The sequence below is a fragment of the Urocitellus parryii genome, chromosome 3 (assembly GCF_045843805.1).
Source record: "Urocitellus parryii isolate mUroPar1 chromosome 3, mUroPar1.hap1, whole genome shotgun sequence".
NCBI lineage: Eukaryota > Metazoa > Chordata > Mammalia > Rodentia > Sciuridae > Urocitellus > Urocitellus parryii.
The window spans coordinates 205136047-205149176 of NC_135533.1; the positions used below are offsets into that span (position 1 = coordinate 205136047).

General features: G+C 46.5%; 1 protein-coding gene across 2 annotated transcripts in view; it reads right to left on the bottom strand.

The window, feature by feature from the left end:
• Nwd1 (NACHT and WD repeat domain containing 1) overlaps positions 1-13130 on the bottom strand; it is a 61070-nt gene that overhangs the window by 10050 nt on the left and 37890 nt on the right. For both annotated transcript variants that reach the window (XM_026390044.2, XM_026390045.2), the window contains exons 11-13: positions 8902-9110; positions 5750-6022; positions 2425-2515 (exon numbers count right to left, since the gene is read on the bottom strand). In XM_026390044.2, the coding sequence (XP_026245829.2) occupies positions 2425-2515; positions 5750-6022; positions 8902-9110 (573 nt within the window). The remainder of the gene's footprint in view (positions 1-2424; positions 2516-5749; positions 6023-8901; positions 9111-13130) is intronic.

The following is a 13130-nucleotide window of genomic DNA, read 5'->3' on the forward strand; positions in this document are numbered from 1 at the left end:
AGTGACTTCTGGTGGGAGCTTTAGACTGGCAGCATCAGCTTGACCTTGGGAAGGTTGGAGACTAAGGTCAGCCATGCAGACGACCAGCTCCGCCCGTGGGACCAACCGGGCCTTGGTGAACCCCCGGTCAGCGGGACAGCAGTGTCCTGACTGCACTTGCTGCTGAGAGAAGCGAGACAGGCCACCAGGAGAGAACTCGTGTCCACTGTTTCCTGGGCTCTGTCCCGTGACCCTCTTCTCTTTGCTGATTTTAATCTGAATCCTTTTGCTGCCATTAACTATCACTGTGTGTATGATAGGTTTTTGCCTTTTCTGAGTTCTGTGAGTCCTAGTGTTTCATGGAACTGAACACAGTCTTGGGGAGCCCACATGGCACTCCTATGCATAATCTTTAAAAGGGACCCTTGTCTTATCTTTGCTAAATTGGGGTCAGGCTGGTTTTGAGAACAAGAGACTGGTTTCCAAAACTGTGAATGGGGAATAGCCCAGGTTCCATCCACTCATTGGCTGCTGGAAGGAGCCAGACCTGAAGCCCAGTTGAAAGGCCTTTCTAGGTGATGAAGGTCCTTGATGCTTTGGCCTCAATCCTGATTCTATTTTGTGCCTCCAGCTCTGATATTCTTTCTTAAACCACCAACAGTTCTTTTGGAAAGAGGAGAGAAGGTATCTCAATCAATCATCAGTCAGTCTATAATCAGTCAGCCTGCTGACCTGCACTGTCCAAATCAGTTCCCGTCCGTCACTGGTGGCTGTTAATGTGGTTGGCGGGAATCAAGATATCCCGTAAGTGTGAAGCACACACCAGATTTCAAAAACCTAGTTACAAAAATGAACAGAAAAAGAATGTGAACTATCCCACCAATGATTTCTCACATTGATTCCCTGCTAAGTCTTTGGGTTGACAGGGTTAAGTGAGAGAGATGATTAACATGAATGCCACCTATTGCCTTTTTTACCTCCTGTAAGAGGATTTCTAGAACATTCACCATCACAAACATGGCCTTTATTACTGGTTGGGGCTGGCCCGTGTCTTTGGCCCCTGGAAATGTCAGCCTGTGGTGGTCATAGGATTCAGCCACAAAAATAATTAAATCTTGTTGTTCGTGACCATATGGGTGGCGTGGCACCAGTGGACAATCTTTCTTTTTATTAATTTTCTGGTAGTTGTAGATGGACAGCATGCTTTTATTTTGCTTATTTTTTAATGCAAAGCTAAGGATTGAACCCAGTGCCTTGCACATGCTAGGCAAGTGCTCTGCCGCTGAGCGACTGCCCCAGCCCTGTGGGTGGACATTCAGTAGGCGCAGAAAGACAACTGCTGCATATTCTCATCACATGTGGAAGTGAGGAAGTCGGCCTCCTGGGAGCGCAGCGTGGAACAGTGTTGCTCAGGGATGGGAAGGGAAGGGAAGGGGCGGGGGGCTGGACAGCAGGTACTGAAGCCATTCAGATAGGAATAATTCACCCCTGTCTCCTACAGTGCACTGGGGTGACTATAGCATTTAATAATTTATTACATATTTTATAAGAGAATTAGAAAAGGTGAGCTGAAGATTCCTGGCACAAAGGAATCATCAATGTTCAAGGAGATGGAGATGAAATTCCCCTGATTCGACCATTACCCACTGTATACATAACCAGATTCTCACAGTGTGCCCCATAATATGTGCCATTATTATATGTCATTAATTTTTTTTTTTTTAAGATTGGGCTGTGGAGCATCCGTTGGTCCCCTCTACTGGGGAGTCCTCCTTGACGTCCCTGGAGAAAGGCAGGGAACCCTGTGACACGCTCCCCAGACCCTGATTCTCGCCTTGTCATAACACCCATCACAGTCGCTTTCAACGACCCGATGTCCTTCCTGGAGGCTGCCGGACCTAACCCCGGGGATGGCACGGACAGGCTCAGCCCTGGGCACAAAAGCATCTCCATCTTCTGCTGTCCCTTGGTGCGCTTGGCCACTGTGATTGTCCCGCAGGGATACCTGTTCCTGAAGCCTAAAGCCATTAGGAGATTCCCAGGACCCCGGCATCCAGGGCGGCTCAGGGCCTTTTGTTGTGTGGTCCTTGAGCCAAGGACACTTTCTTCATTTTCAAATGGTTGAAAGAGATGAAAGTATAACTAGGATTTCAGGGCAGATGAGACTGATACGGAATTTCAAAGCCAGTGTCCGTGAACTCATGCGGGCACAAGACCACGCGGGCTGTACAAAGTGCCCAAACTGGCTTCTGTGCCCTAAAGGCAGACTGGGGCCTTGCGACACACGCTCTCCGGCCTGAGAAGCCAAAACCTGTTGGCTCGGTGGCCCTTGGCTAAAGCCTGCTGACCCTGACTTAGGAATCTTCCCTGTCCCCCAGCCCTCCCCACTTCCCACCTGACTTTGAATGTCTCCCCCAACACTTGAAAAGGAAAGTCAGACGCTACCTGCAGCAAGAAGGGACTCGTCTTCAGAGACCACCAGGAATCCCACAGCTTCTGGAAGCTTCTCCAGCAACCTGTCTCCTCCAGGGGAAACCTGTCCAGAGCCAAGGACAAAGGTCAAGCCCTTCCACAGAGCTTGGATTTGGCCCAGGGCCGTGATGCTGAGAGGATCCTCAACCCCTGGCCCCCCAGCTGCCCCTTATTAAGTGGGAGAGGAAGCCGGGACCTCTTGGCAGGGTCATGGCAGGTGGAGGAGGGCGTGGAGTCACCCTGCCACAGCGGCCCTGGTGCAGACGCTGTCAGAACCGCTCAGGGGCCCAGGGAACATTCCAGCACCATTTGCTATCCTTGAAGGAGCTCTGGAGATCTCAGATAAGACAAGCACAGGTCGGGACCCACAGGTGAGGCACGCACCCTCCCAGGAGCTGAGGAGCCTGAGGCAGAAGCATTCTGAGTTCAAAGCCAGCTTCAGCAAAAGCCAGGCCCTAAGCAGCTCAGCACGACCCGGTCTCCAAGTCAAATACAAAACAGGGCTGGGATGTGGCCCAGCCGTCGAGGGCCCCCGAGTTCCATCCCCAGTCCCCCTCACACCCCCAGAATCAGATAAGACACAGGTTGGAGCCAGAGGAAGCCATGTGGCATGGCCAGGGTTTCAGGGTGTCCCCGGGGCTCATGCATGGGCAGCTCGGCTCCTGGTGCAGTGGTGCTGGGAGGCGGTGAGGAGCCGCAGGAGTGGGACCTGCAAACAGCCTTAGGTCAGTGGGGACGTGGCCTCCGCCAGAGTCTGGGAAGGGCCTGGTGGCCCCAGGGTCCATGTATGGAGATTTGGTCCCCAGTGTGAAGTATTAAGAGTGGAAACTCGACTTGGGGTCTTTGAGAGGTGACTAGAGTTAGATAAGGTCATTATGGTGGGGACTTCATACCTGAATCCCAGTGGCTTTATGAGGAGAGGGAGAGCGATCACACCTAGACACACACGCACACACACATACACACGCAAGCTCCCCGGCACTGACCGCAGACCCTGCTAGCAAAAGGCCATCACTAGATGGTGCCTTACAAACTAGACCTCAAGAACCATGGACACAGATGAACCCCTTTTCTTTACAACTTCCCCCGTCTGTGGCATCATGTTATAGAAGCAGAAAAGGGACTCACATACCCTCACTAGGTGTTGCGGGACCTCAGACACCACTCTCTCCTTTCTGTCTGTCGATGCAATCTCTTCCTCTCCCTTGCCTTCCTGCCAGGATGCCCTTCAATGGGGTCACCTGACCTTGGACCTTCAGCCTCTAAAGCTGTGAGCTAAATAAACTTGTCTTCTTTATAAAGTTCCCAGCTTCAGTTATACCAGTGCAGTAACTAACCACACACTCTCCATTTCTGAAGGGAAGGTTTATTCCTCAATCCTGATATTCATCCCAAATTCAGCTACTGATTTTGAGCCCCTGACCCACAACAGGCCCCAAATTGAAAGCTTTACATTCATTATCTTGGATAGATGGGCTGCACAGGTAGCCCTAAAAGTGAGTCATTTGCACCAGTAAAATATTTTAAAGATAAGTTGTTCAATCTTTATTTAGTACAGGCAGGACGAAGTGAATTTCTTCTTCATGATTGTTATTGCTTATTTTTTTAGGTGATCCTCCTCCTCCTCCCCCCTCCTCCTCCTCCTATCCCTCCTCTCCCTCCTCCCCCCCCTCCTCCTCCTCCCCCTCCTCCTCCTCCCCCTCCTCCTCCTCCCCCTCTTCCTCCTCCTCCCCCTCCTCCTCCTCTCCCTCGTCCCCCTCCTCCTCCTCCCCCTCCTCCCCCTCCTCCTCCCCCTCCTCCTCCTTTCTGATGCCAGGATGGAACCCGGGGCCTGCACATGCTAAGTGCCCCCCTCGACCACTGAGCTAGATGATTCAACAAGGATACTGTATAAGATTCTAAAACCAAGAACTGCCTGGAATGTGTGTGAGCGTCACCCCACCGTCCCCCATGGTCCCCCTTCCCAGGGCTGACTGCTGTCCGTATGAGTTTTAATGGTCACTCACATAATAACTGTCCACCCCAGGTCCTGGACGTAAGCTGCCCTTTTTCTACACCATGTGTCTGGGGCAGCGGTCCTCCGCAGGGTGACCTGAGGACATCTTTGGATGTTAGGATGGAGGATACTCTGCATTGGGTGAGTAGGGGTCAGGGATGATGCTCCATGTCCTACAAGGTCAGGGCAAACCCCAGAGCAAAGAGTGGACAGTCCCTAGACGTCAAGAATCTCAGGTCCAGAAAGCCTCGCTCTGGGAAGCTGGGCACAGCCGTCGAGCACAGGGCCAGAGCCAGGCTGCTGGGGTTGGAAACCTCTCCCCAGGGGTGCGGCTTTAGGCAAATGGCCGTCCTTCTCTGCGCCTCAGTTTACCTCGCTGTGACCGACAACAATGACAACTACATCCTGATGCTGTTTCCAGGGTGAGATAACGTGACAGACATGGAGTCCTCAGAGAGTGAGCGCCCCATGAGAATTTGTTATTTCCATGAAAACACCTCTATCCCAGAGCTCGGCAAACTTTTTCTGGAACAAGCCAGAAAGTAAATATGTTTAGCTTTGTGGGCCGTGCAGTCCCAGCCCTGTCACTGAAACCCAAAATCTCATGGACGACATTTAAAAGAATGGCCATGGCTGTGGGCTAGTCCAACTTTTTCTGTGGATTAGCTCAAGGCCCTCACCAGAAGCTGGGCAGATGCTGACACCGTGCTCTTGAACTTGCCTGTCTCTAGAACTGTGAGCCCAAATAAACCTTTTTTTCTCTATAAAGTTCCTATCCTCAGGCATTTAACTAGAGCAATGCAAAGTTGCCCAAGACAGGGCTCTGACATTTCTACAGTTCATCCCCTGTCTAGCATGGCGCCTGTGCTTCTCCATTACAACTCCTTATGTGACTTGCTTTTGCAATCGCACCTAGGTCCCCGTAATGGTTTTCTGTCTTTCTGAAAGCTTCTTGTTGGAAACAGGTACAATGTCATAGCTGGGGGCCCTTCCCCTCCCAGCTGACCTAGCAGGTTGGTCCAGACATAAATGTCCATGGGAGCATCTGTCCACCATGTGGAACTCGGGGATAGCATTCAGCTGCTGGCCTGTCTGAGAGGATGCCTACCAACGCCTCCTGGAAGGACCCAACTCTACCATTGCCACATCACCCAGGCCCTGGGAAACACCCCCAGAGGTTTCCTGAACTGTGATGAATCGAGAAGCTGCACATCGTACAGAAAAAGCACCAGGCCCGGTCTTCTCCCACCTCCGGAGTGTCTTGATACAGATGCCCGCCTCACGGGCAGCAAAGTGACTTACCAAAGAGATGGAGCCATCGCTGAACCCAGTGACCACCTTGCCTTGCGTCTGGACCGAGACGGCACAGGTGGGGGTCTCCTCTTGGATGCTGGACAAACGGTGCTTCCCCTGCAGGCTCCCCGTGGCCGAGTTCCACAGAGTGACCTCGCCGCCCCTGGACACGGTCAGCAGCCTGGTCTGGGGAGCCAGCAGGGCCGTGCTCACCCAGGGATCGGCGCCGTCTCCCGGGATGCGGAAAACCAGCTCGGCCGTTTCTAAACTCCAAGCGCTGATCTAGGGAACGGTGAACAGCACAGCCGTCCTGCAGCGCCCCCCTGCGCCTCCAGAGGCAGATCAGACCCTTGTTTCTACCCCACTTTTCCTCCCTCCCTCTCCTCCCTCCCTTCCTTCCTTCCTTTCTCTTGTTCCTGTCTTTCTTCCTGAGCTGCCCTGGCTGGCCTTGAACCCTGGATGTCAGCTCCCAGTAGCTGGACGCGGGCACAGCCACCACGCGAGACGAGAGCCATCCCTCTCTGTGGTTCATGCTTTCCATCTTCAGCACTGACACCTCACAGAGGAAAAAATAAAAGGAGCTACGGATCTTGTGTCGGATCTTGGAAAAACAAAAGGACCCATGTGGACCACTGACGGACTCCCAATAAAGTCAGAGCTGAGCTGACAGCGATCATCAATATTAATGTCTCGATGTGACCAACTTACTCTTGGTACAGAAGATGTGGTCAACAGGGAGGCCGGGTGGAGGGTTAGGGGACGCTCACCTCGACGCAGCTCTTCCCTAAACCCAAAATTGTTCCAGAATTTAAAAGTTTTAAACACAGAAAAAAGGTCAGCAGTGCTCCAGGCATCGACATACCTGTTGTTACAAGTGATTATTGAATAAAGCAGCTTCAAATCCAATTTAACTTCCTCAAAAGTATCTTTTTTAAGGGGCATTATTCATTTGATTATTAAACTTTTGATGTTCATTCTACCTCCAAAGTATATATTAAAAAATTAAAGGGTGAGCCAGGCCTGGTGGCCTGTGCTTGGAGTCCCAGGTACTTGGGAGACTGAGGCAGGAGGATCTCTTGTCCCAACTACTCAGGAAGCTGAAGAAGGATCGCTTGAACCCCAGGAGGCAGAAACCCACCTGGACAATATAGTGAGACCCCATCTCAAAAAAAAAGACAGACAGACACGATGGTGTGCATGTATGAGCTCCAGTGGGAGTTAAGACTATACACACACACAAAGTTATTCAGTTATTTGTAAGGGCAAAGACATGGAAACAACCTCTACGTCCAACAACAAAGGATTAAATAAATTATATAGAGTCAACAATAATGGAATCTTACCCAATTGCTAAGCACATGGTTTTGAAGAATGTTTAGTTATTGGCAAATACTCAGGGGCTTATTAAATAGTAAGTGGGAAAACAGTTTCATAAAACTGCACATCTGGTTTAATCCAATTTCACTATATACACGTGCCCACACAGAAAAACTCATATGCCCACACACACTGCACAAAGCAGAATCACATGATGTTAACAGTGATTATCTTGGGGGTTTACTTCTTTATACTTTTCTTCTTTATACTTTTCCAAACTTTTGCTAATCCCAAAGATGATTTTTATAATCAATTTTGAGATGAATTTTTCTCAAAGATTTAAACACTCCCTGTCTACTAAAAATGTAATGCAAGCTGCATGTAATTTTAAATTTTTATTAGCCACTTTAAAAAGGTCAAAAGAAACAGGTGGGATCAATTTTTAAAATGTATTTCACCTAACCTGGCACATCCAAATGTTAGCAGCTGAAGATGTAATTGCTATTAAAAATTATGACAGCAATAGTTCAGACCATTTTTATCATACTAAGTCTCTGAAATCCAGCAGGTGAGAGCAGCCTCATTTCAAGTGTTCCCTTAGTCCTATCTGCCCCAGGACTCCTGCACTGGACAGCACAGTTCATAAGCACCAGTACTCCTGGTAACAACTACCAGTTGCTAATGTAATATAGTAATTAATAGATACTAATTACTTGGTGCTTTTTGCCCGGCACTATGCTGGTGTTGTGCAGTCATGATCTTATGAAGTAGGTGGGGACAAGGGAGTGATGTGACCGAGGTCACTCCCATCTACCGCTGATGGTTCCACACCTGTGAATTCAATCAGGGATTCAACATATTTCCTAAAATTACATTTGCACTGAACATGTACAGACTTTTATTCTTGATGTCATCCCCCCCAAAATATACTATAATGCCTGTGCACATAGCACGTTCACTGCATTTGGTAAATAAGTGATCTAGAGATGATTTAAAATATGCACAGTTTAGATGCAAATACTATACCATTTTATAAAAGAGACTTGAGCACCTGTGAATTTTGAAATCTGAAAAAGTCCTGAAACCAATCCCCGTGGATACCGAAGGACGAGTTTATAGGTTTTTTCCCTTGCTTTAGTTACTGAGCTTTTATCCACTATGCTCTTGGGTGTCTCCATTCATAAAGCATCGATCACAGGGTTATGACTCACATAATGGAAGGACACAGTGGAGCGCGCATCGTTTTCAGATTTACATGAATATTACTAAGAGAGATCATAAGTCACCTCAATAAATTTGAAAGGATTCACATCATAGAAAAAGAATCCAACTAGAAAAAAATAACAGAACACTATCTGGAAACCCCAGAATTTTTGGGAAACTGACCGCACACTTTTCTAGAGCATATGGGTCAAGCAAGAACTCAAAAGTGAAATCTGAAAGCATTTTGAGCTGCACGTAAATGAAAACACAACACATTAAAAGTGTGGATCGGGGCATAGTGATGTACACTGGTCATGCCAGTCTCTCAGGAGACTGAGGCAGCAGAATCACGAGATTTGCCAACCTGGCAAGACAGTGAGACTCCTGTCTCAAAAAACAAGTGTTGATGGGATGCAGATAAAGCTGTACTTAGAGGGAAATATATAGCCTTAACGTACTCTATTAGAAAAGATGGAAAGCCACAGATATTAAGAGAAAAAATACTCTCAATATCATGTGAACTTCCTCTGATGCCCTTTCAAGTGGTGTGTGCCCCCGTTTGCACCCACTCCCCCCCATTTCAGAGAGCCCTTCTGTATGGGAAGAACCTACTCCATCAGCCTTCCTTAGATGTTCATTACCTTGGAGCCAGAGGTTGAATACATGATTTTATTTGTCTCATCCACATGAAGGTTCCAGATCTGGGGTTCAGTGGAATTTTTCGAGCCTCCATCCCAAATGGTAAATTTCTCCTGGCCAGAAAGTAAGTTCCACGCGCGCAGAGTGTGGTCCCTTGAGGCAGAGATGGCAAGAATCCCTTCTGCAAAAACTTTAACACACCTCACCTCTCCTGCAGCAGAATGTGAAGGGAGGGTCTGTTAGCCAGAAACATTGTGTCCTTATAACTATCAAAGGCCCGTCAGTTTATAAGTACCCTGCTCTACCAAAGAAAAGATGGAAATTAATGGATGGCAACTGAACAAAATTAAGAGTAACAAAATGGGTTGGGATTCAATCAACTGTCCCAGATGTTGAATTTGTAATAAGCAGAGACAATTGAATTTTACAAAGGTTCAACATTCAGAGACTATTTAAAAATTAATAAACATGCTTTAAGAATAGTGTACAATTCTTGAAAGACTATAAGAAATCTCCTGTAATTTTTATAATCTTGGAAAGACATATCCCAAACAAAACATAAAATTTGGAAGAAATAAAAGGAAGAAACTGACCAATTGATTACCTGAATATGTGAAGCTTCAGGAATATAAAATGTAGTTGAAAGGCACATGACAGATGGGAAAAAAATATTTACAACATAAAACAGACTAATAGACACTCCTTAATTGCTGAGAGCCACAGCCGAGTCTGTATGGCCCCTGGCATTTTGCCAACAGTATTGATTGACAGGCAAGGCGTTAATATCCGCCTCTGCCGCTACTTTTGAGTTCTAGCGCTAATTTTGAGTTCTCGCGCTATTTTTAGTTCTCACGGGGATTCCCCGGGAGTTCCCATTGGTTGGCGAAGGGCAGGAGGAGGGTTTTCCCGGGGAGATATTTCCGGCTGGGGGTTCCTGGAGGAGCCTCGTGGCTTTTTCGGGAGGATTCCCCAGGAGCGTGTGTGAGGTTTTTTCTTGCAGTAGAAAAAATAAAATTTGTTCCTGCTTTAGTGGCTCGTGATTTGTGCCCAGCCAGACTGCGGCATTTGGCGGCCCGGACGGGGAACGTCTGAAGCTTCGGGGTAAGTGAAATTGCTTACCCCTAAGGGAAGGCAAGAGAATGGGTGACCATTTTAAAAAACAATATGTTCTTGCTTTGATTTGTTTTGGTTTTGTTTCAAGCTGCCTATCCCTAGAATTTTCTCAGGCAGACTGGGAAAAATGGTTGGCTCAAGGTTTGAAGTTGTTTGCCCCTGAGGAAGAGATAGAAATAGACCACAAATGCACATGTCCAGAAAATAGGAAAATTGATACAACGATTTTTTGTTCCATTTTTGTTTCATTCTGTTTCGGTCTTGTTTTGTGTTATCTTTTTGGGTTGCGTTATCTTTGTAACAGATTAGAAATTAGTAAAAAACAAACTGAAAGAGTGTTAAATAAATTGTTAGAGGTTCAAACCATGGAGAAAGACAATTTAGATCAAGCAAAAGAGAAGGTCTCTCAAGCTAGTCAGACAGAGGAAGAAAATTTAAAGGAAGAAAGCTTAGAGGAGAAACAGCTATCAGGGGGGAAGCAACAACAGGAGGCTGCTACTAACACCGATCTATCACCAGAGGGCGTAATTCAGCCAACAGCTCCACCTATGGAGATAGCTGAGTGGCCCTCAACCCCCTCAACCCCCGTAGTTGATAGATGGGATCCTGAGACAGGACCTCAAAGATTAGCATGCCCTGTACTTGAGCAGGCAGGAGGGCAGCGAATTCACCGTGAGTTAGAGTTCAAAACAGTGAAGCAATTAAAGGAGGCTGTAACAACCTATGGTCCTCATGCACCCTTCACTGTAAGCATGGTCGAATCCATTACTAACTTGGACATGACTCCAGCAGATTGGGCTAGCATGTGTAGATCTGTGCTAAATGGAGGACAATATTTGTTATGGAAGGTTGCCAATGAGGAATTTTGCAGGGAGACAGCTAGACGAAATGCAGCAGCCGGTTACCCTCAAAGAAGTCTAGAGATGTTGCTAGGAAAAGGACCTTATGAGGGTCAGCGGCAACAAATTCAATATGATCCTGCTGTATATGCACAGATTGCTGCAGACGCAGTTAGGGCATGGAAGACTTTACAAGGACATGGAGATTTACAAGGTCAGCTATCTAAGGTAATACAGAGACCTAATGAACCTTACGCTGACTTTGTAGATAGGCTTATTCAAACAGCCTCCAAAATTTTTGGTGACACAGAACAAGCAATGCCATTTATAAAACAACTGGCTTATGACCAAGCAAATCGTTGCTGCAGAGAGGTCATTAGACCATGGAGACATGAAGATTTAAACACATATATTAAATTATGTAGAGACATTAATGAACAAGGACAAGTCTTGGCAGCAGTACAACAGGCTTTAGATGCCAGGCCAAAAACATGCTACAATTGTGAACAAACAGGACATTTTAAAAGGAGTTGCCCCATAGGAGGAAGGTTTAACAAAGTTAGGTATCAAAGGAATAGAACACCAAATATTTGCCCACGATGCCGTAGAGGGAGACACTGGGCTAATGAATGCCGTTCTCAAACCACCATAGAGGGTACTCCATTATCAAAAAATAGACAAGGACCAGGTGGTTACCCACGATATCGTGGAGAAAGGCATCAGGCTCCATTGCCAAAAAACGGACAGGGGGGCCCAATGCTCCGGGGCCCACGACCACAAATGTACGGGGCACTGGAGGAACCCAGAAAAACCACGGAGGAACCCAGCAACCCCATCAGGGTAGTACCCAGGACACATTATCCATCAGATCTCTCATCAGACGAACCAGAGGGAGCGCAGGGTTGGACATCTGCGCCTCCGCCAGAGCAGTACTAACTCCAGAGATGGGAGTTCAAATCATTCCCACAGGAGTAAAAGGACCTCTTCCCCAAGGAACAGTAGGCTTATTGTTAGGACGTAGTTCTTCTACGCTAAAAGGACTTATGATAAGTCCCGGGGTAATTGATCCCGATTATGAAGGTGAAATAAAAATTATAGCTAGTTCTCCAAAGGGTATATCAGTAATTTCACCAGGAGATAGAATAGCACAGTTATTAATAATATCCAGCCTACATGATAAATTTTCCAGTACTACTATGGAAAGAGGTTCCAGGGGTTTAGGCTCCACAGGTGTAGATTGGGCTATGCTGTCTTTGAATTTAGATTCTCGCCCAATGCTAAAACTAAATATTCAAGGACATGAATTTAATGGGCTACTGGATACAGGTGCAGACCTTAGCATCATATCTCGTCAAGAATGGCCAAAACATTGGCCATTACAACAAGCCACTCAAACGCTTCGAGGCCTAGGAGTGGCAACTAATCCCCATAGAAGTGCAATGGTCTTAGATTGGAAGGATCCTGAAGGATGTGAAGGAACTATACAGCCATATGTATTGGATCATCTTCCCGTAAATTTATGGGGACGAGATGTCTTAGATCAATTAGGTTTGACATTAACAAATAATATCAATCAAAATGCACCCACTATTATGGCTAGACAAGGTTTTAGGAAAGGAAAAAGATTAGAAAAACAAGAACAAGGTATAGCAGCACCAATACAAATAGATCAAAGAATAAATAGACATGGACTGGGTTTTCAGAAGGGGTCACTGAGGCAATAAAAATCACTTGGAAATCAGATAGACCAGTATGGGTTTCTCAGTGGCCCCTGACTAAAGAAAAGATACAAGCAGCCCATGACCTGGTCAAACAACAATTAGCGGAGGGACATATACAACCTTCTGTATCTCCCTATAATACTCCCATTTTTGTCATTAAAAAGAAATCTGGTAAATGGAGATTATTACAAGATTTAAGAGCCATTAATAATGAGATGGTTATTATGGGACCTGCTCAATCAGGGATTCCTCAATTGTCTGCTTTACCAAAAACCTGGTATGTTTTAGCTATAGATATTAAAGATTGTTTCTTTTCAATTCCAATTCATCCTGAGGATAGTCCACATTTTGCATTTACTATCCCTGCACTGAATCATGAAGGTCCTGATCAGAGATATGAATGGAAAGTGCTCCCTCAAAGGATGGCTAACAGCCCAACTATGTGTCAAATTTATGTTAATAAAGCAATCCAGCCACTTAGAAATCAAAATCCTGAACTACAAATATTTCACTATATGGATGATGTATTGTTAGCACACAAAGATAAAAACACATTGT